At 37.4% G+C, this 25,036-nt stretch overlaps 1 protein-coding gene across 1 annotated transcript; it reads left to right on the plus strand.

Moving 5' to 3' along the window:
• LOC139738270 (uncharacterized) lies at positions 1 to 23,166 on the plus strand. The gene is made up of 18 exons (XM_071648918.1): positions 1 to 45; positions 2,251 to 2,395; positions 3,843 to 3,943; positions 4,728 to 4,748; positions 5,795 to 5,821; positions 6,684 to 6,751; positions 8,881 to 9,032; positions 10,340 to 10,443; positions 11,580 to 11,590; positions 12,705 to 12,843; positions 13,863 to 13,947; positions 14,994 to 15,076; positions 16,369 to 16,485; positions 17,207 to 17,436; positions 17,965 to 18,163; positions 19,058 to 19,156; positions 22,333 to 22,380; positions 23,071 to 23,166. Exons 1-18 carry the CDS (start codon positions 1 to 3, stop codon positions 23,164 to 23,166), a joined length of 1,770 nt encoding a protein of 589 aa, XP_071505019.1.
• Positions 23,167 to 25,036: the final 1,870 nt, after the last annotated feature.

Raw genomic sequence — 25,036 nt, forward strand, 5'->3', positions numbered from 1 at the left:
ATGGCTGTTGCAACTCAACAACGTCCAAAGACAAAAACAGGGCAGGTAGGTCCTATAGAACTCTAACGTTAGGTATATATGTGTCATAAAGACTTTGATTAGCTAGGGCCTAAGGGAATTTTACAAAAGAGGAGATCCACCTTGGCAATAGTTTGTATGAAGAAAAGTGGAAGCAGAAAATTATCTAAACTGCGACCAGCCCCAACGCATAGCGCACTGTAGCATTCAGGATCATGACAGGGGTAGTATCGCGGATAAATATCAACTTAAAATAAAAAAATTTCTGCAATTTGAAGACTTGCAAGTTGCAGGTGAAGTTGAAGTGTTGACAACAGCCTAGCATTTTTAACACTTACAGGTAGAGCTTCTAACGTGCAACGTTTGGTTCTACCAATCGTCTATAGTCCCCTTCTGTTCGTGAATTCTCGGAATTGATGACTTACAATTGTAATGTGACTCGGTTGAGAGGAACCTGGGAGAACGACATCCTATCCGGTTAATGGATTTGAAATTTGTGCGCATGCGCTGGCCGTCAATTCAGTGTAGACATAGCATACTGAGTAGCAGGTTCCTCTCTACCAATCGAGCCACATTAAGTCATCAATTCGAACAGAAAGGGACTATTTTCAGAACCAAACGTTGCGCTTTACCAGTCCTGTTGTCCACACTTCAACTTCACCTGTAACGTTAGGTCTTCAAATTGAAGAAATTTTTCGATTTTAAGTTGATATACTACCCCTGAGTCATGATCCTGAATGCTACAGTGTGCAGCCCCATTACGCAATGCGTTGGGGCTGGTTGCAGTTAAAAATTACCTATGCTAATACTAGTATTATGAAGGACAGGACAGTGACATTTTGATTATGTTAGTTATGATGAAAATGAAAAAGTTAGTGTCTATTCAAACCTGTTAGGCTTCTATGTTTTTTTTAATATTTTTTTTAATTTTGAAGTTGTAACTTGTAATCAATCAAACACAAACCAAAATTAGCAATTCTGTGATTATGTGAGTTCATCCTCATTTGCTCTGGAGGCCCTTATAAAGCATATATGGTACCGGTACTCTGAATTAAATTTGCATTTTTCCATGGAGAAAATTTCCTATTGAAAATTGTACTTTATTGACCCGTTGATCTGGTACCGTTACAAGTGGTACAATCATTTTAGAATTTTATAGAAGTCTTTACAAGCCCTGTTCCAACATCAACAAAAATAACATCCAAGAGATTTAATGGAATATCTAGAAAAGCCTATAGTAATACACAGGGCAAATGGAAGGTAAGGTTTAATACATTTACAGCACAGGCTACATTTACACTAACGGTTCAATTCACAGACTTGCACATTTGTACTTGATTGATTACAACTTCAGAATATCACAATTTTCTTAGTTTTGATCAGAATTTGCTCAAACTTTATAACTTGTTCTGCTCCTTTCTTTTTCTTTTTTTTTCTGCATCTATTCACACATTTTCTCTTTTTTTTTGAGGGGGGGGGGGTTCTCCTGAGTGAAATGAAAGTCTACAGTGCTACTTCATTGCAGCTTGTATTCTTCTTGCTGGGAAGTTCTTAGCTTTAGAACATTTCAAACATGTCTAGATCCAGTATACATACATCTAGATTCTTCTTATAAGATTCTAGAAATTTCTACACCTAAAAGTAGAAAACCTCCATGTTCTGCAGAGTCTGATCTGGAGAATACGAGTGTTTTAAGACGTTCTATTTACTTGAGCTGTTCCCATTAGAAGAAGCTGTTCATAAACTGAGTTTCATATCTATAGTAGATGTAAAAGTGTCTGTTGGAATAATGTAAACTATCAGAAAATCTTGTAATAATGATTTATGTCAACCACTTCACAAATTGATTGAAAGATAAAGGTTGGATTTACTTCAATGACTAAATCTAAATTTTCACTTTATGTAGTTGGAGTTAGATATCCCTCTTCATTTTCAGCAGTAAATGCATAAAGTTTGTGCATGGGATATTAAAATTTGAAAACTGTTCATAATAACCCAGAAATCATTATTGCTAACACTCTACAGGGTATGTAAAGTCTCTATATATGCTTGATATAAGCTCTCAAGATTCTTAAATTTGGCCATGGAAGACATTCATACAATCAAACAGTAGCAGACTTACAAGTTCCCCACTGGCATTTAAGCAAGTGTACGAGCATAATCATGCCATGAAGGATGTGCACTTGTTGAAAGGCAGTAACATCAATCAATAACATTAATCTTGCATTCCAGTGGTCAGCAATATTCCCACCAGACCAGGTGACCCACCAGCAGTCCGCCATCTTTGTGAAGAAACTTCTTGCTGTCGCCGTCTCAACCATAACATACCTGAGAACCATCTTTCCTGAACATGCCTTTGGGGACAGGTCGTTAGAAGGTGAGCATAAAGCAACCATGCAATCATGAGGTCTCCTTGCTTTTGTTAACTTGTATTCTCTATTCACTTTACCTGACTTAGTTGATGGCTTGCCAGATTTGCTCAAATGCAAAAACTGCACACAAATTAACCAATAGATTGTAGCATGTTACAGTAAATAGAGCTTAATTGCTGTGCGAGGTAATGAATAGGGATGGTCAAAAGGGACTTTTTTTTTTTCTTTTGAGTAAATCTTGATTTTCTGTCAAGGTTGTAACTTCTTTGTACCTTCAAAAAGTCTTGCCTCCCAAAAGTATGTGTTGACAATCATGACTTAGAATCATAGGTTTGCAGTCTCTTTAATATAGGTTTTATGAACTGACCATTTATTTGCATGAAAAAAAAATAGCCATATGTTTGTCATGGAATTTAGATCATAGGCAATTTTTACTACAATTTTTCTGTACTTCATGTCTAGTATGATGTTCTATGAAATTAAGCTACATACTGTCTTTGAAAAACAGAACATTTTCCAAAAGTGCTCACGCATTGCTGTCTTGCAATGATGTGGCACACATAGGAGTTAATGTACACTGTTATGTGCATCTTAATGATTGGAGGGAGATAAAGCACATGAGAAAATGACTGAGAATGGACAATATGAAAAAATACAACAAGATGCTGAAATATGAAAAAGCAGAGAAAGAAGAGTAATCAGGTGAAAGCAAATTTAAGGAATTCCAAGGATTGATAATGAAAGGGCAAGAATAGTCAAAAAATCAGGTTATAGTTATGTGTGATGAATGTTATTAAAGGCTTTGTGTTCATGAAAATTTCATATCAGATCCATTTCAAGTAATTCTGAAAAAAAAAAAGTGAGGAATATTACAGAGTTGAGTGTCCAGGTAACCTCTGCAAGGATTTTGTAGGATGCCGACTTTCAATTTTGTGTCCATGACTTAAGTACAAGGTGTGGTACAAATTGTATCTCTCCCCAAGTCAGGGGTTCCAACACTGCTACTCTATGATAGAAATATTCCCTCACCCTGCTGTAGCAGGGTGGTCCACAACTTGAAATTTGAGCATGTTGCAAGCTCAGAATCTGAGAATATTGCAGAAATTAAATATGCGCGGAGCGCACACAGTGAGTGCGTAGTACGCAATATTTTGCTGCTTATCTCTCTTTGTGCTGCTTACATTAAATGTTCTCTCTCATGTTTTACACACAAATATCTAAGTACCAGGTAGTTTGACGTTTCTTATGTTATGCACATGTTTTGCACATCTTTGAATACTTTTATTTGAGCTTGTTGCAAATTCTTGAGGATGTTGCATAGCATGTTGCTGGCTTTTGAGGATGTTGCACGAGAATTTTAGCATGTTGCAGCGACATGCTAAAACCCCTCGTGGACCACCCTGCTGTAGGTTGGCATAGGTTTTGATTCATCTGTTTGATGTATGTGTGCAGATCTAAACCTGAAAGTTTTGAAAGATGACAGCGCGTGTCCTGGGGCCTGCCAAGTGATCAAGTGGATGAAAGGTTGCTTCGATGCCTTGGACAAGAAATACGTAAGCAGATAGACATGGAATTACATCTTGGACAATGTAGGATGTTTTCAAATATCCTTCAAAAATGGAGTTTGCAGGGAGGGGGAATTTCATTAAGTGTTCGACAGGAATTTCCACTGACAGATATGCTCTCAGCCATTCAGATGCAACGATCTCAGTAGCCTAAAACAGTTTTTATTCTTTTATTAAACATTTAATGTCTTTTGTGTGTAGCATGTCATTTATCCAGGATTAAATGAAATCTCTATACAGAGCTTTTTTCTTCAACCTTTTACCCTTTACAGAATACTTTGCAAAATCCAGTTTTAGCTTGATATAATTTTTGTACGTCCACATTAAAAATGGTTATCCATAAATTTTGTTGACCCTTATCAGTATGGTGTTGTTAACATCCTCAAACATTCTGTTCACAGTAGTTTATGTGTTCGAGGCAAACCTTTATTTTCTATTTTTTAATTTCTTTTAATTTTTTGTCTGGTGGCCCATTTGGGCCTCTGAGATATTTAAGTCAGAAATCATGGTGGTCCGAAAAAAAAGGAAATATAAAAATCCATTTGAATGTTCAGTTCCCCAAATCGGCGAGCAAAAATATAACTTTGGTGGCCCGATGCCAATTAGAGTGGCCAGCGCTAATGTTGAGCCCTGATATGGTTGCATAAAGTTTGAATTACTCTCTCACACACCGAGCAATGGTAGTCAATATTATGGACAATGGAATTCTGCTTGCTTTTTCTGTGCCATATATTTGAAATTATTTCCATTTGTTCTTATTTTCTGTGTGCAGCTCAGGGCCATGATAATTGGGGTAAGTGATCTCTACATTCTCACTGTTTAAATTCAATGTCATATAAACATCATTGTCTTCTTTCACAATAATGCCTCATCACTAATGTTTAAGCCAAAAAAAAAAAGAAATTATGATTCTGTTTGTCAAAGTTATGTATTCCTAGGAATAATCATAACTCTAGAGGTGTGACTTCTGATTACAACTACTTTCTATGTAATGAAAAGGGCAAAATTTCATGTTTTCAGTTTAACTCTCTATGTGCCATGGTGTAAACCCCCTGTGTGCCACGTTATTCAAAGACAGCAACATCCTCACGCTTTGAGAAATCATTCGGTTTTTCAAATCTATTTAGGGAGCAATGTCGTAGAGAAAATGCCAAGCTTTGCTTTGATGTAAACAGTATGACAAATCTACGATTGTTTTCCTTTCAAATGACTACTTAGATACATTTATTGTAAAGGCATGACTTTTGCACACAAAACAGTGACAGTAACCTAGAATCTAAATGCAGAATCCAATAGTGAACACCGCTTGCTGGTCATTCACCATATAAGATGCAAGCTATGTGCGAGAGGAACAGAGTCACGAGAAACGCTTTCATTGGACTGTGGCATTTGGTGCTTTATCGATCAGTTTGGGCGGGTTTGTGCGTTTGAGCATGTTGAGGAAATATGCGAAGTTGGCATACCGTCGACTGAGTCGGGCGTGCGAACGTGGCACATAAAGAGTTCAAACCACTTTCCCCCCTTGCACCTTTCAATTTGTCACTTTGCATTCAATATTTTCTTTTTGTATATTTTGGTGGGTTGTAGTTATAGAAGATGAATTAGAAATATGCATGATTTGCTTGGTAATTAGTTTGCATTTTTTTTTTTCCAAACCGGCAAAGTGGCTTAATTACCTGTTCTCAAAGTAATTTTGTTCAAGTGAACAAAATGAGGTGTTCACAGTCAGAAGATTTCATCCCACTGTATAGAAAGGTGATTGAGGTATGGAAGGTTGCATGCTTGCCATGAGAAGAAGCCAATGAGATGCAATTTTCCTTTCATTCTTTTCCTCTATAGATGTATGTGGACCCAAATGATCCTGATGTAAGTACATGTAGAACAAAATGTAATAATATAGCAAAGCAATACATGGCATAAGTACTGTCCAAGCAAAGGATAAAATGTGTAATAAATGGACTTTCTACTTTCTGTGTGGAGCTACAATGCATGCTGCACTTGCTTGTTTGTGACTTTGTAACTTGATGTCAAAAATCTATGGAACATACCATCTGCTACACTAATTACAATAAAAAAGCATTATAATTTTACAGTCGTCTTTCTCTACATTGAGTATAAACGGATCATGTGTATAATTGTATCATTATAAGTAAATTGTTAGACCTTCTGGAAACCTTGTCAACTTAAAGCACATACAAGTGTACATTGACACCAAGTAGTGACGTACTCAAATCACTTTATTTAAGTAACATGTTCATTTTCAAATCTTCATGGGTGGAGGTGGTTCATACAGAGGTAAGCCCACTGGAGGTTTGCACTATATCCTTGATCAGGTGTGAAGTATTGAAACCCTATAGTTTGGTAAGTTCATGAGAACTTCAAGCAATACATCATCAATTCTACCATAAGGATATGAAAGCAGTAAGTAAAGATGGCTATAACTAACAATCATTTTTACACTGCTTAAGTAGACTACACCCACAGCCATTGAGTAAATCTTTGAATGCAAAGGATATTAGCATTCTATACCACAAAATCAGATTAATTTTTCATTCAATCTCAGAGAATCAACATATAAAGCCTAATGATACCAGCTGCCTTTTTCAAGTACATTACAAGGAAATTTCATATCACTTGTGAAGGAAGAAATACTGCTTATGAAATTTATCTAAATAGTGGTATGTTTCTTTGCAAATGAAAGTCTTTTTATTGACCGCTATTAATTCAGACTGCCATCGAGACGTACACATTCAAATTCAGCTACAGTCAACAGGGTCCCGAGGTTGATATCTACAGGTGAGTTTCTTGTTACATGTTATTTTTAACAACACTAGAAGCTATGAAAATCTCATCTGAGTCAAGATGAAAAAAATGAAGCAAGTCAAAGTTATTCCAAACAACAGATGCCTTTATGTATGAAATAATGTTTAAAAAAGGTGTGAAGAATGAACCTGATGTGTTTGATTAGTGATATACATAATCATTTGCAGTGTATATCATTATGTATTCAACCCTCTTACACACATAACCTCCAGTGATTATTCTTGGTACAAAATGTTTGCTTTTTCTTGATAGAAGGTGCAGCTTACTTTTACAAAAAAAAAAAGAGAAAAGTTTCATATCAAACAAAGTAAGTTGCTGCAGAACCCAACTGGATACTTTCCATAAAAAGTAGACACTCTGTACATGGAGTTGATTTACAAAGGTGATACAAAGCCGCAGTTGGAATGTAGCTGGGTATATCAATATCGTGCAGAATCTGGTTTGTCACATTCTGCCTATTTATTCAGTTGCTTGTGCACAGCTCTTATAGGACAAGTCCGCTTTCATAGACATGTGGATTGAGTGAATGCAGAAATATTAGTAGAACACATCAGTGAGAGATTGAGGAAAATCAGACAATCTGTTCAAAAGTTATGAATATTTGAAGTTTCTGCTAAGTCACTGCTGGATGAGAACAATACTACAGCTTGTGATGTCACATGTGTACAATGATAAAGAAAACAAAGAAAATTCAAGATGTTTTCACTTCTCTTGCATAAAGAAAGAACGCTTGACTTGACTTTATGACTTGACTTGCCTCTTTTAGAATGCAGGGGGAATAATATTACCCTTAAAATTTGTCATTGACAAGTCAAGGAAATGTGCATTTTTTTTAAAAGATAAAATTTCCTCGAATTCTCTTCATATTTTCCTTATTTCATCGTTCTGCACATGTGACACCATACGCTGTAGTAGTAGTCTTCTTGTCCAGCAGTGATTGCGCAGGTATACTTTAAAAATTCATAATTCCCCTTACAAAAAATCCTGTGGTACTCCTGTGGTAATTACCACAGGATGGTACCACAGGACAGTACCACAGGACAGTACTATAGGAATTGTCCTGTGGTATTTTGGGATGTACCACAGGACAGTACCACAGGAATTCCTGTAGTTTTTTGGGACGTACCACAGGGCAGTACCACCGGGCAGTACCACAGGACAGTACCACAGGACCAGTACCACAGAACAGTACCACAGGAATTCCTGTGGTATTTTGGGACGTACCACAGGGCAGTACCACAGGGCAGTACCACAGGACAGTACCACAGGACCAGTACCACGGAACAGTACCACAGGAACTGTCCTGTGGTATTTTGGGACATTACCGCAGGACAGTACCACAGGTCATTACCACACAGCATTACCACAGGGCAGTACCACACAGCATTACCATGGTACCACAGGAGAGTACCACACAGGATAGATTAAAAAAAAAAAAAATCTGGGAGAATCTTAGCCACATATCAAGGAATTATAGGTGAGAGATGGATTTCAGGCAAACATGACCCTACTTAATAACCTGTCCTACTCCTAACATAACCTGAAACGAGAGTCTCATATGGCCAAGTGCCATTCTAGTCCTATAATAGATCTATATAATCATCCTATTCCTAGTCAGTCATCGGTCGTATCAGCACATATGTATATATGGCCATCTATCCGTAATGCATTAAGGCATGGTTACTACAAGTAACTAGGTAATGCTTTATTATCAAGATATGAAATTACACTTTCATAACAATATTTATGACGTTGGGAATAACATGACATAATTAGACAATCTTTATTAAAGTCCAAAGTAAGTCCCATCATTTATACTTTGACTTTTTAAGTCTTCTATGTATTTTCTAAAATCTAGATTGCTTTTTATGAATATTCATGAGCTATGTAAAAATTTGTTCCACAGGAGTACCACAGGAGTACCACAGAAGTACCAAATGAAATGTCTCATGCTTTACATCAGCACTTTTTGAACAGATTGTCCAATTTTCCCCAAACTTTCACTGATGTGTTCTAGTGATATTGCTGCATTCACTTAATCAACAAGTATATGAAGGCAGACTTGTCCTTTAACTTTTCCCACCCTGCTATCCTCACACCAGGAACAAGGAGAGGATGGCGGGAGCCCACACAGAGGCTCAAACCAAGCGGGCCACCCTGCAGCTCCTTCGCACCATCCTGGTCATGACACAGTCCCTACGCCTTCTGCCTGATGAAGTCATGATGACCATGAAGCTTCTCTACTATGACGATGGTATGTCCTCTCAATTCTCCATCCCCTGCTCCAGTGACCTGAGATTGCAAGGCACAAATGCTTTTGGGAATTCTGTTTTTCTAAAGCCATGTAATGTTTTATAGCATTTATGCTGGAAATGCAGTACGGCAAAGTTGCAGAGAAACTTGCAAGCTGTGCAGTGATGTAGTTTTGTGACAAAGCTATGGCAATGGCGATTTCAGTATAATCTGACATACAGTGCACTCCCGTTACTACAAACACGGATATAACGAAATTCTGGTTTAACAAAGTAAAAGATCGGGCTATAACGTTATCCACTTTATGTACTTTTATTGTTTATTTGTGACCCGCTACATCAAAAGGATCCTAAAGTCGCTGACGGGTGAGCCAAGATAATCGAGTTTGAAGTCAGATCACCAAAATCTGTCAAAACGTTCGGATTTCTGTTTTAACATAATTTTGTAGTCTAATGTATCTTATCATCTGCCGAAATTCCGAAGCTAAATAATCAAAGGAAAGGCCTGAAAATTGCATTTTTCTGGGACATGCTTGGCTCCCCCATCAGCAACTTTAGGATCCTTTTGTTGTAGCGGGTCACATTTGTTCGGTTATAACAACATTTCGATATAGATGTATATAACGAAAGAAAACTGCCGGTCCCATAGGACCATGTTATAATGGGAGTCTACTGTACTGTGCTTTACTGATTAGCTTGTGTATTTGAGCAAAATATGCAAAGTTGAGAGCTGTAGGCTAAGTCAGGCATACAAATGTGACACACAAAGATTTAAAAGAGCATTTCTACAAATTTGAATGTGTATGCCATTTTGATGAATAGTGATATGATTATTGATGAATAAAACAACTTTTCAAATCATTTCAATTCAATTCAATTCAATTCAGTTTAATTCAATTCAATTCAAATCGATAACTGCACAGTGCAGAATTATGATTTTTTTTTCTAGTCACTGTAAAGATTCTCTCATTTGACATGTCAGTACGAACACAAATGAAATGATATAATTTGGCATTGACCATCATAAAACAAAAATAAACCACAGTCCATTTTGATCCAATAAACATTTTGGCGGAGGGTTTACAGTTTGAAGCTTTGTTAGTTTGTACTACTGAGAGGAAGAGGATTAACCTATCGAGGACGAGTACCGAGTATACTCGGGCGAGTGTCTAGATGGGAAATGTGTGTTGTAGCAAAATCAGCCCGTCCTCAATGGGTTAATTCAAAAATACAAAATAAAGTTGACAGAACAGCAGGTGGCAAGAGCTGAATGGGAATGTAAGTTGTTGCTATTTCATTCCTAACACAGTCACCCCAGCAGACTATGAGCCACCTGGTTTCAAGGCGTCAGATACAGATCGCTTTTCCTATGAAGAGGAGCCCATCAACCTGAGGGTTGGGGAAGTGTCCACTGTAAGTATGATGTGTGAGATGCAATTCTGAACTCTATACCACGTGGGGGGGGGGGGGGGTTCATAAAGCTGTTCTTTAAGTTACGAACGAGTTACGAACGACTGGTAATCAGTTCTTGTGCTGAATTATAGAAATTCTGATAAATTGTTCTTAAGTCGTTGGTAAGTTTAGGAACAGCTTTATGAAATACCCTCCCGGACCACCTGTGCTGCCCATAAAAGATAAAATTAATGAATAAAATCACTGCACCATCTGCTGTTACTATTTTCTGTTTGGTCATGCATGATGTGGGATGTTAGGTCTGTGAAAGAAGGGTTCCCCCCCCCCCCCACCCCCTTGCCTCTTTCTTATCATCCCTGCATAACTCTGTTCTGAAAATTAGTCTCCATAGATACATGATCACTATTGTCTTTATACCAAAGCAAAGTGTTGGAAAATGTGCTGCTTCCTTCAGGTAAAAGAGGTTGAATTTGCAAGAAACTTCTAGATGAGAAAAGGTGAATAGCTTGCATACGTCCGGAGGACAAAAATGTATTCACGAGAGTTTCCCATCTTCATAAGATTATAGTGCAGCACTACATACAGTAGTGCTATAAAACATGAAGGGCTTATTTTTGCCTGCAAAAATATTCCAAAAGTGTACCCTCTTACAGTGTATTTCTATCCTGGAAAAGGTTCTTCATTGTTTGCAACAAGTCTTTCAGTTCATTAGTGTCACCTGGCCCAATATTACATGGTTGTGTTTGCACCATTTATCAAGAAAAGGGCTACGGTATCCTCTCTCTGTGGCATTTATGAAAGGTCCTTAAAATGTTGTGTGTTTTTTTCTTTTCTACAAATACAGTGGAGGTTTTCAGCCAAGGTGAAAGGCATCTTGATGCTAATTACTCCCTCAAAAAACAACAGCAATGGATATCAAGAGGATTTTGTCAATGTTTCAGAGTGTGCTCAACATATACTTCATCATGGTGTAATGTCTGCTAGGCTATTTGTCAAGAAGGTTCGGTGCTAAGTTTTCCAAACACTGCTTTGTCAAAGTTCTGATTGTTCTTTTGTCAGCCTCTTCATTTGAAGCTTGCCAAAGACATCTGCTCAACATGAATGTAATTCACTTCTCTCTCCTTCTTTATCAACAGCCTTTCCACATGTGAGTATCACTCATTTTGTCTCCATGCATGCTGTGAAAGGGTTTTTTATGTTTCATTTTTTTCCTTGCAATATTCAGCAATCATAAGACTGTGTCATTTGCTAGGATCTATGAGCACAGGTTTTCATACAGTATGAATTTAAAGTAATCACAACAGAGTTATACATAAATGGTTTCCAGATAGTGTGCGATAATTTGGGTAACACAATAAGAGAGAGAGAGGTAATAATGCTGATTATTATACACAGGTATGTACAGGTACATATACTGTAAACGTCAATATTTTCGCACTGAGCGGCTCGAATACATATTCGCGGGTTCTTAAATTCGCGCTCTGCAGCGGGTTAATACACAGTCGCTGTTTTCATCCAGCGATGCCAGCGTACGATAAGCGACATAGCGAGCGGCGCGAGTGCGAGTACAAGCGCTCAACTAACCTCTTTGATTTTACTCGATACATGTACTGTAGTACTAGTACTGTAGTCGCGGGGATGTAGCACACCAATAATCGGCCTGGGCTTGGTGCGTGCGGTGCGTGCGATGATACTGCTATATGCGTAAACATGTCTGTACTACATAGCAGTATCATCGACGAAGCACACACAATTCAGGCCGTTCAAAATGTGCATGGAAAATTGCGAAGATATATTCGCGCGTTTTTGAATTCGTGCTAGCCAAACGTAGTGCGAAATCCGTGAAAATTAATGTACCGCGAAAATTTCCACGTTTACAGTAGGTACAAGATTTTGTTTGAATAACATGTGCTTTGCACAATCAGTTTTTCTGGTTGCTACTGGTGTTCTTTTCAGCATTTGGGAAACATTCCATTTGAGTGGTTACATACATTGGATTCTGTAGGGATGGTCACGTCAAGCCAATAGCAACACAGTTTCTTCATTTTTATTGTTATCCCAAACCAATAGAAACGCAAACATTACTGAAGGACTTTGCTTAAGTGTCCAAACATTGCTACTTTTTTTTTTTACCTTGATTTAAAAAGTGAGAATTATGTGAAAGCTATGTCCATGTTGTCATGAATAGAATATCATAGTGAAACGATTAAGGGGTGTCAACAAAGTCACTGCGTGTGCTCTGTTTGAATCCCATTTTGCAGCGTGAAACTGAGGATTACCACGGACAAGAAGCAGTTTGAGATGAGGGAGGAGGGAGAAGGAAGGAGTCAGGAGATGGAAGAAGGATGCGACAAGGAGCTGGAAGACTTGGAAATGGAAGATGTGGAGAAGGATGACAAGGTATGATAACATACACTTTGTAAAACTAAAATGAGAAGCTGTGGATGATTATGTAAAAGTGTGAACTTTTTTCCTCAACATGATTGTTTATCTCAGAGACCTAGGTCCTGTTTCTTAAAACTTGTTATGAGTGACAACTGCCACATTTCTGTGACAAATTTGTTCTTAGCCAGTCAGATGCAAGGATTTCAGTAGCTTATAACAACTATGACAACTTGTCATTGATAACAAGTTTTATGAAACGGGGCGCTGTTAATATATGCAGTATTATCATTCAAAGCACATTCGCAGTGTGAAGTTATAATTGAACAAAAAACCTGGATTTATCCGGGGGTATGTCATAAAAAAATGCACGAATGTTAGCACAGCACTTCTGTAACAGTGGATAGTTTGGCAAGAGCAACTGTGCGCGCTCTGTCAATTAAGTCAGATAAACTTTGGGTGTCTGTATTTCTACGGAATCATACGTACAACAAGCCAAAATGTTTGCATGCTTTTATTTTCGGGCTGGTTTCTGCTCGCACGAAATGCATCAAAAATTTCTACACCGTGAAGATTTCCACTTTCGCAGTATTGAACATAGCTTTGTCAACAACAGGAAATCTATATCAAAGCTGTCGCGTGGTTGTAGAATAAGAATTGATATATAAATGAGGAGAGAACAGAAACAAAAAGTTACTCTATCACATAAAAAGGATGAATAGATCCTGAACAAACTCAAGAGATGAGTACGTAGAATAAATTTCAGAAAAGGGGGTTCCATGACATTTGCTCCTTGGACAATTGCTCTCATGAAATATCTGCATGCTATTGCCAAACATAAAACTTACCCACAAACATAATCCTAACCCTAGCCCTAATCTTCACATCAAACTAAACCCAAAACCCTATCACAACCCTAACCCTAACCCTAAGTCCTTGGAGAAAATAACACTGGAGCAACTATGCCGGAGCAAATGTGTCATTGAAAAGGGAGCTGTAACGATACTGTGAGATACTTTCTGAATTTCTCCCCTCAGGAGTGTGAGGTTGGCAGCCAGAAATCAAAGATTGCAGAGCCAAAGACAGGAGAAGATGTGCCCGACAGCAGTCCAAATATACCGAGTGAGGCTGGATGTCTTGTCTTTCCTTTTAGCCTATTTCCCTGATGTATCACATTTCTTTATAGGTATAAACCCCAATAAGTGCTAATATGTCTGTTAACTCTATGTGCCACGGTGTAAACTCCCTGTATGCCACATTATTCTGAGACAGCAACGCAGTCATGCTTTGGGAAAACAGTCTGTTTTTCAAATCAGTGTAACTTTTGTACAGTTTTGTTACTATGGACATGTATTATGGACGAAGTTGTAGAAAAACTGCTAAGGTTTGCTTCAATGTAAATTGACTGACAAATCTATGATTGTGTTTCTTTAAAATGACCAGAAGCTATATTATTATAGACCCATGACTTTTACACACAGAACAGTGACAGAAACTTAGAATTTACTATCAAATCCAGTAAGGAATATCGCTTGATAGTCAATCACCACAGAAAATGCACGCTAAATGTGACAGGATTTGAATTGCAAGAAACTCTTTCAATGTACTGGGACATTTGGCGATTTTTGATCAGTTTGGGTAGGTTTGTACATTTGAGCAGAATATGCGAACATGGCAAGCTGTTGACTGTGTCGAGCCTGCGAACATGGCGCATAAAAAGTTAAATTTGCGATGCTTTTTCAGTAGCATTCAGATAATTTCCTCCATGCTTGACCCTATTGTGAGTTGGTCAACCCACTTGGGCATTACAGTTTGCCTCAGTCAAACTGGAGGCTATGGCAAAATGATAGAAATTATCAAAGGGAATTAGGTAATCTCTATCTAGTGGCAATTAGTTTCAGACATCTGTGCCAATCAAACACTCAGAAGGATGTGCTAACCTGCAAACAAAACATAATTAGAAAAGTTGATTTTTTTTCTTAATCATAAAGCTTTCATCTACTTAAGCTATGAGTAAAATGAAGGCATTCTTGTTCCCTGTTAATGTTTAGTTTATTAGTTATCATTAAAAAAACCCCTCTAATCCTTAGATAGGAACAAGCTTAATATATTATCATACAAATGTGAGTACCATTGCATTAAGTAGGTTTCTTGCTGTCCAATCACAGGCGGAGGAGATGAGGCTTCCCAGAGTAGCGCCATGGCAGATGAAGAAGAGAACATCCCCCAGTGCCCCTGTGGCTCTAATGAGGTACATACACTCAGCCTAATTTTGCATGTAAAGTACTGTTTACAAAGCACTGGTGGCCGATATAACAAACATGGCTTGAGTGAAAATCCTCGATCCAACAAAATGAAAATTCACCCAAAATTATTGTCTATACATTTTTGTATTTTCTTGTTCCGCTACGTATGAGTAAATTTTGAGATAAATAAAGAAACTACCAATTCCCAGGACTTTGTTATGACAGGAGTTGCCTGTTTGTTGTACATAGGTAGCAGCTTGGAGGGGCAAATATGCAAAGATCAGCCACAAAATGACGAGGGGTCAGTATACAGCTTTTTGCAGGGCATGAACGAAAACACTACTTCACAACAATGAGGTTGTTATTACAGTTCAGCCAGCGATCAAGTTCACCCTAGATCGCGATCACGGGCGATCAGTAATCGCATACGCGATATGTCGCAATCAATTGATTGTATGCCGAATTGCATACAATCAGTGATCGCATATATGCAATCACTGATCGCCCGTGATCGCGATCTTGGGGGAACTTGATCGCTGGCTGAACTGTAGCATGTACCCTTTGATCCCCACATCACTACTTTTCCAATATCTGCTCTTTTGGTCTTCAAAATCTTTGTGCTTGTAGGGTGAGGAGTTTGTAAATGATCATGTTATTATCTGTCTGTCATACAAAATGTATGTTAATCTCAGAAAGGAAATCATTTGTATAGAAAAATCTGCTTTTGTTCCATTGATGAATCTGGGTATGAATCAAGCTAAGCCATGACATATCTCGTCAGGGTAAACTGATTAATTAGTGTGTGAGGCGAAGACTGTATTAAGTATAAACGGATACCTATAATGAAGAGGGTATCATAAGAAGACACAAGCCTTAAAGGGATGGTATGATATTAGTGGAGATGAGGATTGGGCTGTTAACTTTTTGTGAGATATCAAGAAACCACTGAGGAAATAATACAGAGCATTCCATTCTGAGAGGAATTCAAAGTTTATTTGATTAAAATCGGTTTGATGGCTGAGACATCCAAAAACAAAGCAAAACAAAGCGATCGTAATAAAAGGTGGGTTCCACCTTTTATTAGGATATCTCGGCCATTTCAAAACCAATTTTCATCAAATAAATGTTGAATTCCTCTTGGAATTGTACATCCTTTTTCACATGTCATAGGAGGTTTCTTATTATCTCACCAAACAATGTAATAGAAACCTGAAGTTAGGTCTCAACTTAAACTTTGCAATCCCTGTAATTGTCTAATCAGTTGTACATGTCTGGTGATATGAATATTTTCCCATAGGATGATGGACTGATGATCCAGTGTGAGAGTTGTCGCTACTGGCAGCACGCCGTCTGCTTCATGATCACTGACGAGAAGGACGTCCCAGAAAAGCACTTCTGTAACCAGTGTGCCAAGGTAAGTAATATACTATATACGCCATATATTTTGCAGGGGTTTTATTTTCACGAATTCCATAAGTCGGGTGCACTTCCTGAATTTAACAACAAGCAATATTAGCTCTGATCCTGACATATTGAAATGTGAGGTGCAGGCGTGCATTTCTCCTTTTTTACTCCGTGAATGCGAATTAACTTTAACCACTCACAAAACTGTCAGGAAGTCCATTTAAAAATTGCTATCAAAACTCGGTAGAAAAACTCACTTTTGAAATATAATATCATGGCATATAACAGTATACCAGACTTTCAGACTGCTATGTTTTTGTTTTCTTTGATGTCTGTTTATCAGGAGAGCCATTACAGTTAAATGAGTTTCCTTTTTCGGCAATTGCATGGTCCACTAGTCATAATTAGCACTTCCAAATATATAATTCTGTCTTCACATTGATGTCCTTGGCACAGATGTTGCAAAGCTATGTGTCAAAGAGTAGATAGTCATTTAGTAATAATTTAATGTTGTGCATTCACACACAAGGGTGTGTACCAGTTGGCACGTGTTGCTCATTTCGTATTAAAACCTGATGTTTAGCATTTCACTATCATATTGTAACAGGAAATGGCAAGTGTAGGTGCATTTTCTGTGGTGTATGAGATGTGAGTGCAAGATGTACATATTATGTCAGTGTCGCAATTAAGCAGAAAAAACTTATTTCTATCATTTAATGAAACAAATCCAGGTTGGTGATCCTAACTGTGGTCCCACAGACCCGTACCTGAGTGAGCTGAATGTGGCTGAGGTCCGCGCCACTTGCCTGTGGAGACGGACCCTGGAGGCCGTGGTGGAGATGGAGCGCATCACTGCTCCCAGCCTCCACAAGCGGCTTGCCATTGAGGTCGGCATTGCACAGGGTCTTCTGTCTAGGCTGCAGAGAGAGGGATATTGTGCACCAGACTCGAAGAAGAAAAAGTGAGAACTATCACAAATCTGTTTACTTATGTGCCATTTTCTTTTTCAGTCAAGAAGAAAATGTACCCCAAGAACATAGTTGATAGGTTTTTTTTTTCAGTTGGTTTTATATTGCTTTATATTGATAAACTGAAAGTGGGTACTCTATTTCTCTCTTCGAATGTTGTTGCTGCCAGGAGTAAATTCAGTGTTGTTCTACTCCCTTTCCGCATCTTGTCCCTTTCTTTTCCATCTTATACTTCTTTTTGTGTGACTCTTGTTCAAACAACTAAAACAGTTTCGTCTAGTTTGTGTCCTAGTTGAAGGTCAACCTGAACACTTTATAAAAGTGCTCATAAAGTGCTTATAACTTTGAAAGTGTGGTATGATTTGATTTATACTTCTGATCGGCATGACATCACAGTGATTTTATGATGCAATCCCTATAAATATGTGAAAAATGTTTTATCAAAGTAATCTTGCAACTTTTTATGTAAGGTATGGGTTGATTCATATTTCTGCTCAATGATTTCATGTCTTCTCTTGCAGGCTGGTGAAGGTCGTGAACAGAGAGCGAATCCTGACGCACGGCTTCCAGAAATACCTCACCAAGCATAGAGGTGAAGAGAAGGAAGACAGAGAGGATGATGGGAAGGCGGAGCAGAGCAAGGATCAGGACGACGACGTGGCCGCAGAAAACGTGAAGAACAGGAAGGGTCTGAAGCGGAGGAAGATGCCGAAGACAGAGGTACAGTGTCAACTTTTGGGTCAATTCATGGAGACTATGTACCACAGATCATCTCGTGTTAGTGTCATACTTAACCATAGCATGAAATATGACAGTTTTCATATATCTCATAGTGCACTCCTGTTACAACAAACATAATTGTGACAAAATTCTGATTGGATGAAGTCAAAATTCAGGTTCAAAGATTATTGTGTATATGTCTTTATATACTTTTCTGGTTGGCTATAATGAAATTATGATATTTAAAACGAAAGAAAACTGCTGATCTGAAGGACTCCGTTACAATGGGAGTCTCCTGTTTAATTCACAGTTTTAATAGCAAGAAAAGTTTTTGAAGATATAGGATTAAGAAGTGAAATGGACTTTCATTTCAAAAAAAGAGTCGTGGTACAGCTCACATATATGTAACATCCCATTTCATTTCCTGCCAACAGAGGATTTGCAAAGATGGTGGGTTGGTGCCCCATTATACACTCAAATTGGAAAACAAGACAAATGTTACCTATTCTCTTCCATGATTGCCAAGTATTAGTAAAATTTTGTGATTACAGACCTCCCAACCATTCTGAATTTGTAGGAGAGAATATTTGACAACTTTGACCATTTTCAGCAGCTGTTGTTTCATTAGGAGTTTCATATATTTCTTGATAATTTTACAACACACTTTTATGGGAACTGCTCTTTCTTTCCTGATTTTGAACCAAATCATCACTTTTTTTCAGTCAGAAAGGCTGGGAGGTCTGTAATTTTAAGTAATTTCAGCTTTATTATGCGACCACACTGATTTGGCCTTGCAGAATTCTGCATAGTTTCCAAATATATGCCTTCATTATTGTTATATTTCTGTTGTTATTTTAACCAGATTTTGTTCTATTCATTTTCTGTGACTTGCAGGTTGAGAAGTTGACTGAGCAGGCAGCTGGCCTCAATGTATCCGGGTCCAGGACCCGCTCTAGAAGGCCTTCTGGAAAAGATGGTGTCACTGTGATTGAGGTGAAGGTTAGATCTGATGTCACCAAGTTGACATCATATTGCACCTAATTTCCAAGAATAACTACCACAGCAGTTTATAGCTGTTGGCGGTGCTTGATGTTCAGTTCTGCGTAAATGTATATGTATTAAACCCTGCATCACAAAACCAACAAAAAGTCGCCAGACATTGATTTTTAGTGAAGAACAGATCCTGAAATAGTAGACTTTAGGCTAAAAAGTGATGCAAAACTCAATTCAAGTAGACTCTCCTAACCTATCCTAATACTGGAAAGAAAGCATGAACTCTGGAAAATGTGAACTGAGAAAAGAGGTTCTTAAGTATAGGGCCTATTCAAGCGCTTAATCTTTACAATTAGGCCATGGTAGAAGCGTGATGAATGAAACAAAAAACAGGATGTTAACCCGTTCCTTAAAGGACAAGTTCACCTTCATAAACATAAGGATTGAGAGAATGTAGCAATATTAGTAGAACACATCATTGAAAGTTTGAGGAAAATCAGACAATCCGTTCAAAAGTTATGAATTTTTGAAGTTTTTGTGCAGTAACCGCTGGATGAGAAGACTACTGCAGTGTATGAATAACTTAGATGTCACATGCGTACAACAATATAAGGAAAATATAAAGAGAATTTCACAAAATGCCATCTTTTGAAAAAAGTACATATTCCCCTGACTCGTTACCGACAAATGTTATGGGTAATATTATTCCCCCTGCCTTTAGTAAGAGGCAAGTCGAGAGCTCTTTTATTATGCGAAAAAAGTGAAAATATGTTGGATTTTCTTTTACATTTTCTTTATACTGTTGTACGCATATGACTCACAAGCTGTAGTAGTCTCCTCATCCAGCGGTTCCAACACAAAAATTTTAAAAATTCATAACTTTTGCATCGATTGTCCAATTTTCCTCAAACTTTCACTGATGTGTTCTACTAATATTTTTGCATTCTCTCAATCCTTATGTTTATGAAGGTGAACTTGTCCTTTAAGGGAACCTGGTATACCAGGTTCCCGAGGGAGCAACTGATGTACGGGAACCTGGTATACCAGGTTCCCAAGATGAAGACAAGAGTGCCCGCTTTCGTGGCCTAAATTCTTGTTTCTTTGTGTGATAAAGTCCCCCAAAATGGGTTTGATAAAAAGATTAAAGTTTATTCTATCAGCAAGTGTTCTCTTTCTGTTGTAAAAATTGTATATCACAGTACATTTTACCTTTGTTCTGATTTAGTTTGCCCTTGCTCTGCTACAAAACTCGTATGAACATGTACATTAGCAGTCAAAGCTGATCGCAGTAGATTTTTGCTTTCGCTGACCCCAGTCATCGCATTCTGGTGCCTAATTTTGTGTAGAACAAAAGGGTCTGTGAGCCCATCATCGCACGCTCTATTCATACATCGCACCCGATCGATATTTCTATATTGTTCAAGGGCACATGTAGTTGACCGTGGGGAGGGGAAGCATGCACCGCTTGACTGCTTTCGCACAGGTGGATTACCAACCTGCCCGTTCTCTGCCGACGGGCAAAAAGAATCTCGTTTGGGGACACTAAAGGTATTTTGAGAATTGCAGAAGGAACGGGTTAACTACTGCAGCAACAACAATGAAGGGATCATCAGATTAAAGCTAAAATTTGAGCATGCTTTATCAACACGTTCTGTAAGTGATTAATGCCACCTTTCAAAGCAGTAGCATCATCCTTTCTTAAGTGATTAGAGTTGACAGTGGAGATCGAGTATGGACAGGTTTTTTTTTTTAAGAAATGAGAAGGGGACTCTATAAAACACTCTTAATCTATTCTACCAAATGTGTTGGAGAAAATCTGCTAAAAACACAATATCCTGTTCCTTTTATGATCCCAAACTCTATCATGTTGTAGAAAATGACTTGCTCTTTCAGAAAATCTATGAAAAACTCAAGATTGGCTAGGTTGAACCATTTCACCTATTTTAGGTCCTTTTCGTTGGTCTTGTGATGCATGGTCACATATTACTCTTTCTAGTGTACATTAATGTTGAAAGTATGATCACATTGGATATCAAGTGAGCCTCTAAAATGTATATCTTCTACAGATGAAATTTTCTCATCAATTTTTGAATCTGTTGTCATTGATTTGCCATTCATGAACATATACAGCACGAAGAAGATAATTCGATGTTCTTTTCCATCTGTAATGCACATTTCCAACATCTAATTTGGCCCAAGTGGTTGTGTTTGGCACGTAGTAGGATGCAGGTTCAAGTCTCACAGTCAATACTCGCCTTTTCTCACTTTTAAGGAATTGATCTCGTTTGGAAATCTAGCAATAGTAGCATTTCACGGGAGGGCTGCAAAACTCTCTTTGATGGGAACTGACATTCCTGCGTTAGTCTTGCAACCTGACTCACACATTGAAGGGTTCCTGCCACATAGCATACGTATAAGCTTAATATTTTGTGAGATTTTTATTTTGTATGAATTTTACTAGTCAGCTGCTATTAGCGAAATTAAAAACACGCCAAAATATTGACTCTAATGCCGATATGAATGTAACATACGTGCATACATTTCTCCGTTCAGTACATGAGGACTCCACGATTTTGAATTTAACCACTCGCGAAATTGTTGGGAAGTTTGATTCGCGAAAATTTAGACTCACGAAATATATGGCATGTACAGTAGATCATGCCCATATTTTAACAGCTAGCTGATTCATTTATCTCCATTACAACATACTTTCTCAACATGAAGGAAACAACAAATCATAGACAAACTGTTGTTGGTGTTTTGTTGTTAGGATGTACACAATTAGGAGAATAATGTGAAGCAGTGGAGGCATACACTGTATTTATCATAGAAACATTTCTAATTGATGTATATATACATGCTGTGTTCCAGTAACTGCCACGGAAACAACTATAACCGTGATGTGCGTTGTGTTTACATAATTTTACAAATCTAAAGTGGAAGCAAAATTTCTGTGTCCTATCATAGATCAATCAACATTTATCTTAATCTGAATGTTCCAGATAGTTGTTTCACACAATGCATCACGTTGTACGCCCTGTTTAGGTTGGTGCCTTTATGCTGTGTTGTACATATTTCCAAGCCTAGCAGTGCATACCATGTGCATGTACCATACATGTAATTTATGTATTTTGAACCACAACGAAAAGCACCTTGTATTTTCTGTCTTCATTCAGGAATTACCAAAACGATCCGCAAAGAGAAAGGCATCAACTCTGGATGGGGTGAGTTCACATTTGATCTAAATTTTTCATAGGATGTTACATGGAAACCACTATGTGTTTGGACACAGCATATTGTGGAGTGTTTATTCTGGCAGCATAGTGTATTTCAGTTCCTGGTATTTGCCAGTGTGTGTACATTAACAAGTAACCAACCCTAGAAAAAAAAGATTTAAAAAAAGAAAACAAGCACATGGTAGATCAAATATATACATGGATTTTTTTTTTTCTGTTTCATTGTCATGTACCTGAGACAAAGTTTGCCAACCCTTAACTTCAAAATCTCCACTGTGCTCAAAATTGAATTAGATGTAAGATTATGTCAGGAGCATAAATGCATACAATCATGCCCAGTCACTAACTTTTAATGGATGGTTATATTGCACCTCACACTCTGCTACTTTTTCTCCCTATGTCATGAAATTGAATACCTGAATATAAAAACGACCCAATTCCAAATTTGGCTATCGTCTTTGGAGACGCATTACAAAGTCATGCAAAGACAGATTGTCAGTCAGATGAATGCTTTACATTTAAATTTGTATAAATAACACTCCACTAACTGAGTAAACTAAAAACATTTGGAAATTATTTCATGATTTCTATTTATTCTAAAATTTCTGCTATGGACTTGGGTCATTTTTATATTCAGGTATTCACTTTTTATTCTCCTTTTGACAATCACAACCGCAGAAACACAACTTTGATGTGTCGTGCAGTCAGGAAATGTCGGGAAGCCAGACCAAGAGACGCAAGTCAAGTGTGGTCAACAATCCCATTCTTGCCTAGCGTCACTTCTCCCCTGCAAGACAAGTTTTCAAGAATGAACCTCAATCTTCACAGGCTTTGATATGTTGTGGTGGAATGATCCATACACCGCATCTTTCTTTGTTCATTCTTCAAAATGGTTACAGATTAGTCCTGCAGCTCATGGGATTTGTTTTAAAGGAATAAACCAGAGTCGACTTGTAATTTAACTTCGTATAAAAAGTATGATAAGTGCATGGAACCAGTATTTAAGTGTGCTATTTTCCCAATGTTTGACAGGAAAAGAAAGTATCAAATGGAAGTAGATCTTAGTATTCAAAAGCTGAACTAGAAGCATTGCATTGTACAATATGAGTTGAGTTCTTGAAAACCTCGAAAGAGTGGCAACACATTTATGCAAAATCAGTTTAGAAGCAGAAGGAGTATCTGCGTATGGATGTGGAATATGGGCAAATAAAATCCCATGTGTAAACAGAAAATATATCTGCATATATGCCTATGAAAATTTTATGCTGCAGTTGTAAAACTTCATCCCTATTGAGTAGTGCTGTTTGATTTTATGTATAAACAGAATGCGACAAGTTTTAGTGATAGATGCATTGGACCAACACATTATATTAAAGGGGGAAATAAATAAAACATGAGAGGCTATCTTGTCATCATACTTGTACATTGGACTTCAACAAAAAAAGTTCATCTCAGTATTTGTTTATCCATATGTATAAAGCTTTGGGTGATGGAAAAAGGAACTTTATTTCTCGCAAACACAATTCTTTGCACAAATTTTAATAATATCCTATGTATGTATATCACACAGTAGTATATCAGCATTTGTAATAATGTATAGAGAAAGTGCCTTTTCCCCAACTATTGAGTGAGGTGTTTGCACAACTTGTTGGTATAAATTATTTTTCTTTTTACATGTTCATTGTCCATCTCCATAGTTTATCTCAGAAAAGAATGTCCAGCTACTTTCATTCATGAAATATTTCACAAGTTTGTACAATCGCACAATTATTTTCTGTCTTTGAAATTTGAAGTCAATGTTCCCATCCCTTCTTTTCAAATGTCTGTATTTATTCATCTACATATATGTAAAAGAAGATTTAACAGAGGCTAACAGTTATCATTTCAATTAATATATCAAATTAAAGGTAATATATTATTCAAAGTACAGATGATATATCTTGTCTTGCAGCTGCATTTCTTGCCAATTACCAGTGTGCTATCAGGTATTGCTTACCTTCTTGATATTAAGAATAGTTTGTATTGTTTATTTACAAGTTTTTTGCTCTTGTGAGGTTTCTGTGATTCAGATTTAATGATTACGTATTTAATGTTCCTAACAATCTCTTTTCAAGTTGCTTCCTTCACACTCTGTTTCAGCTATAGTGTAATACTCAGAAAGAAAAGAATTTATGCTATATGCTGATTTCAAAAATCTACATGTATTTGAAATGAGTTCTAATCTGTAGATACAAGTAATCTTACCAAATTTCATGGTACACTGTATTAAACCATTTACTCTGTTTAAAATATCAGAATGTTGGACTTTGACGATTCTTTGCTCATAAATCTGTGTTGTTTGAAAGCATGCTTTTCTTCCTCCTTTTACACAATACAAACATTTACAAGCTGTAATAAATGTCAACAGTGATTGTGAATATAGCACTGAAGTCAAACATGTTGCCATCCACATTGTAATTTTCACTCTATGCAGACATGTTCACTTTAAACAGATTGTAATTGTTGGCACTGATGTTAACATTTCAGAATTGCAAAATTGTGCATGTAATTGATGTTGGCAATTGCTCATAGACAATTTATTGTTAATTACAAACAAGGGTTTACGCAGTTATTGTAAAATTGTAAGTAAAGTTGATATTATACA

This window comes from Diadema antillarum, unplaced genomic scaffold (assembly GCF_040938485.1).
Source record: "Diadema antillarum isolate AM-2024a unplaced genomic scaffold, OU_Dant_1.0 seq00000732_RagTag, whole genome shotgun sequence".
Taxonomy (NCBI): domain Eukaryota; kingdom Metazoa; phylum Echinodermata; class Echinoidea; order Diadematoida; family Diadematidae; genus Diadema; species Diadema antillarum.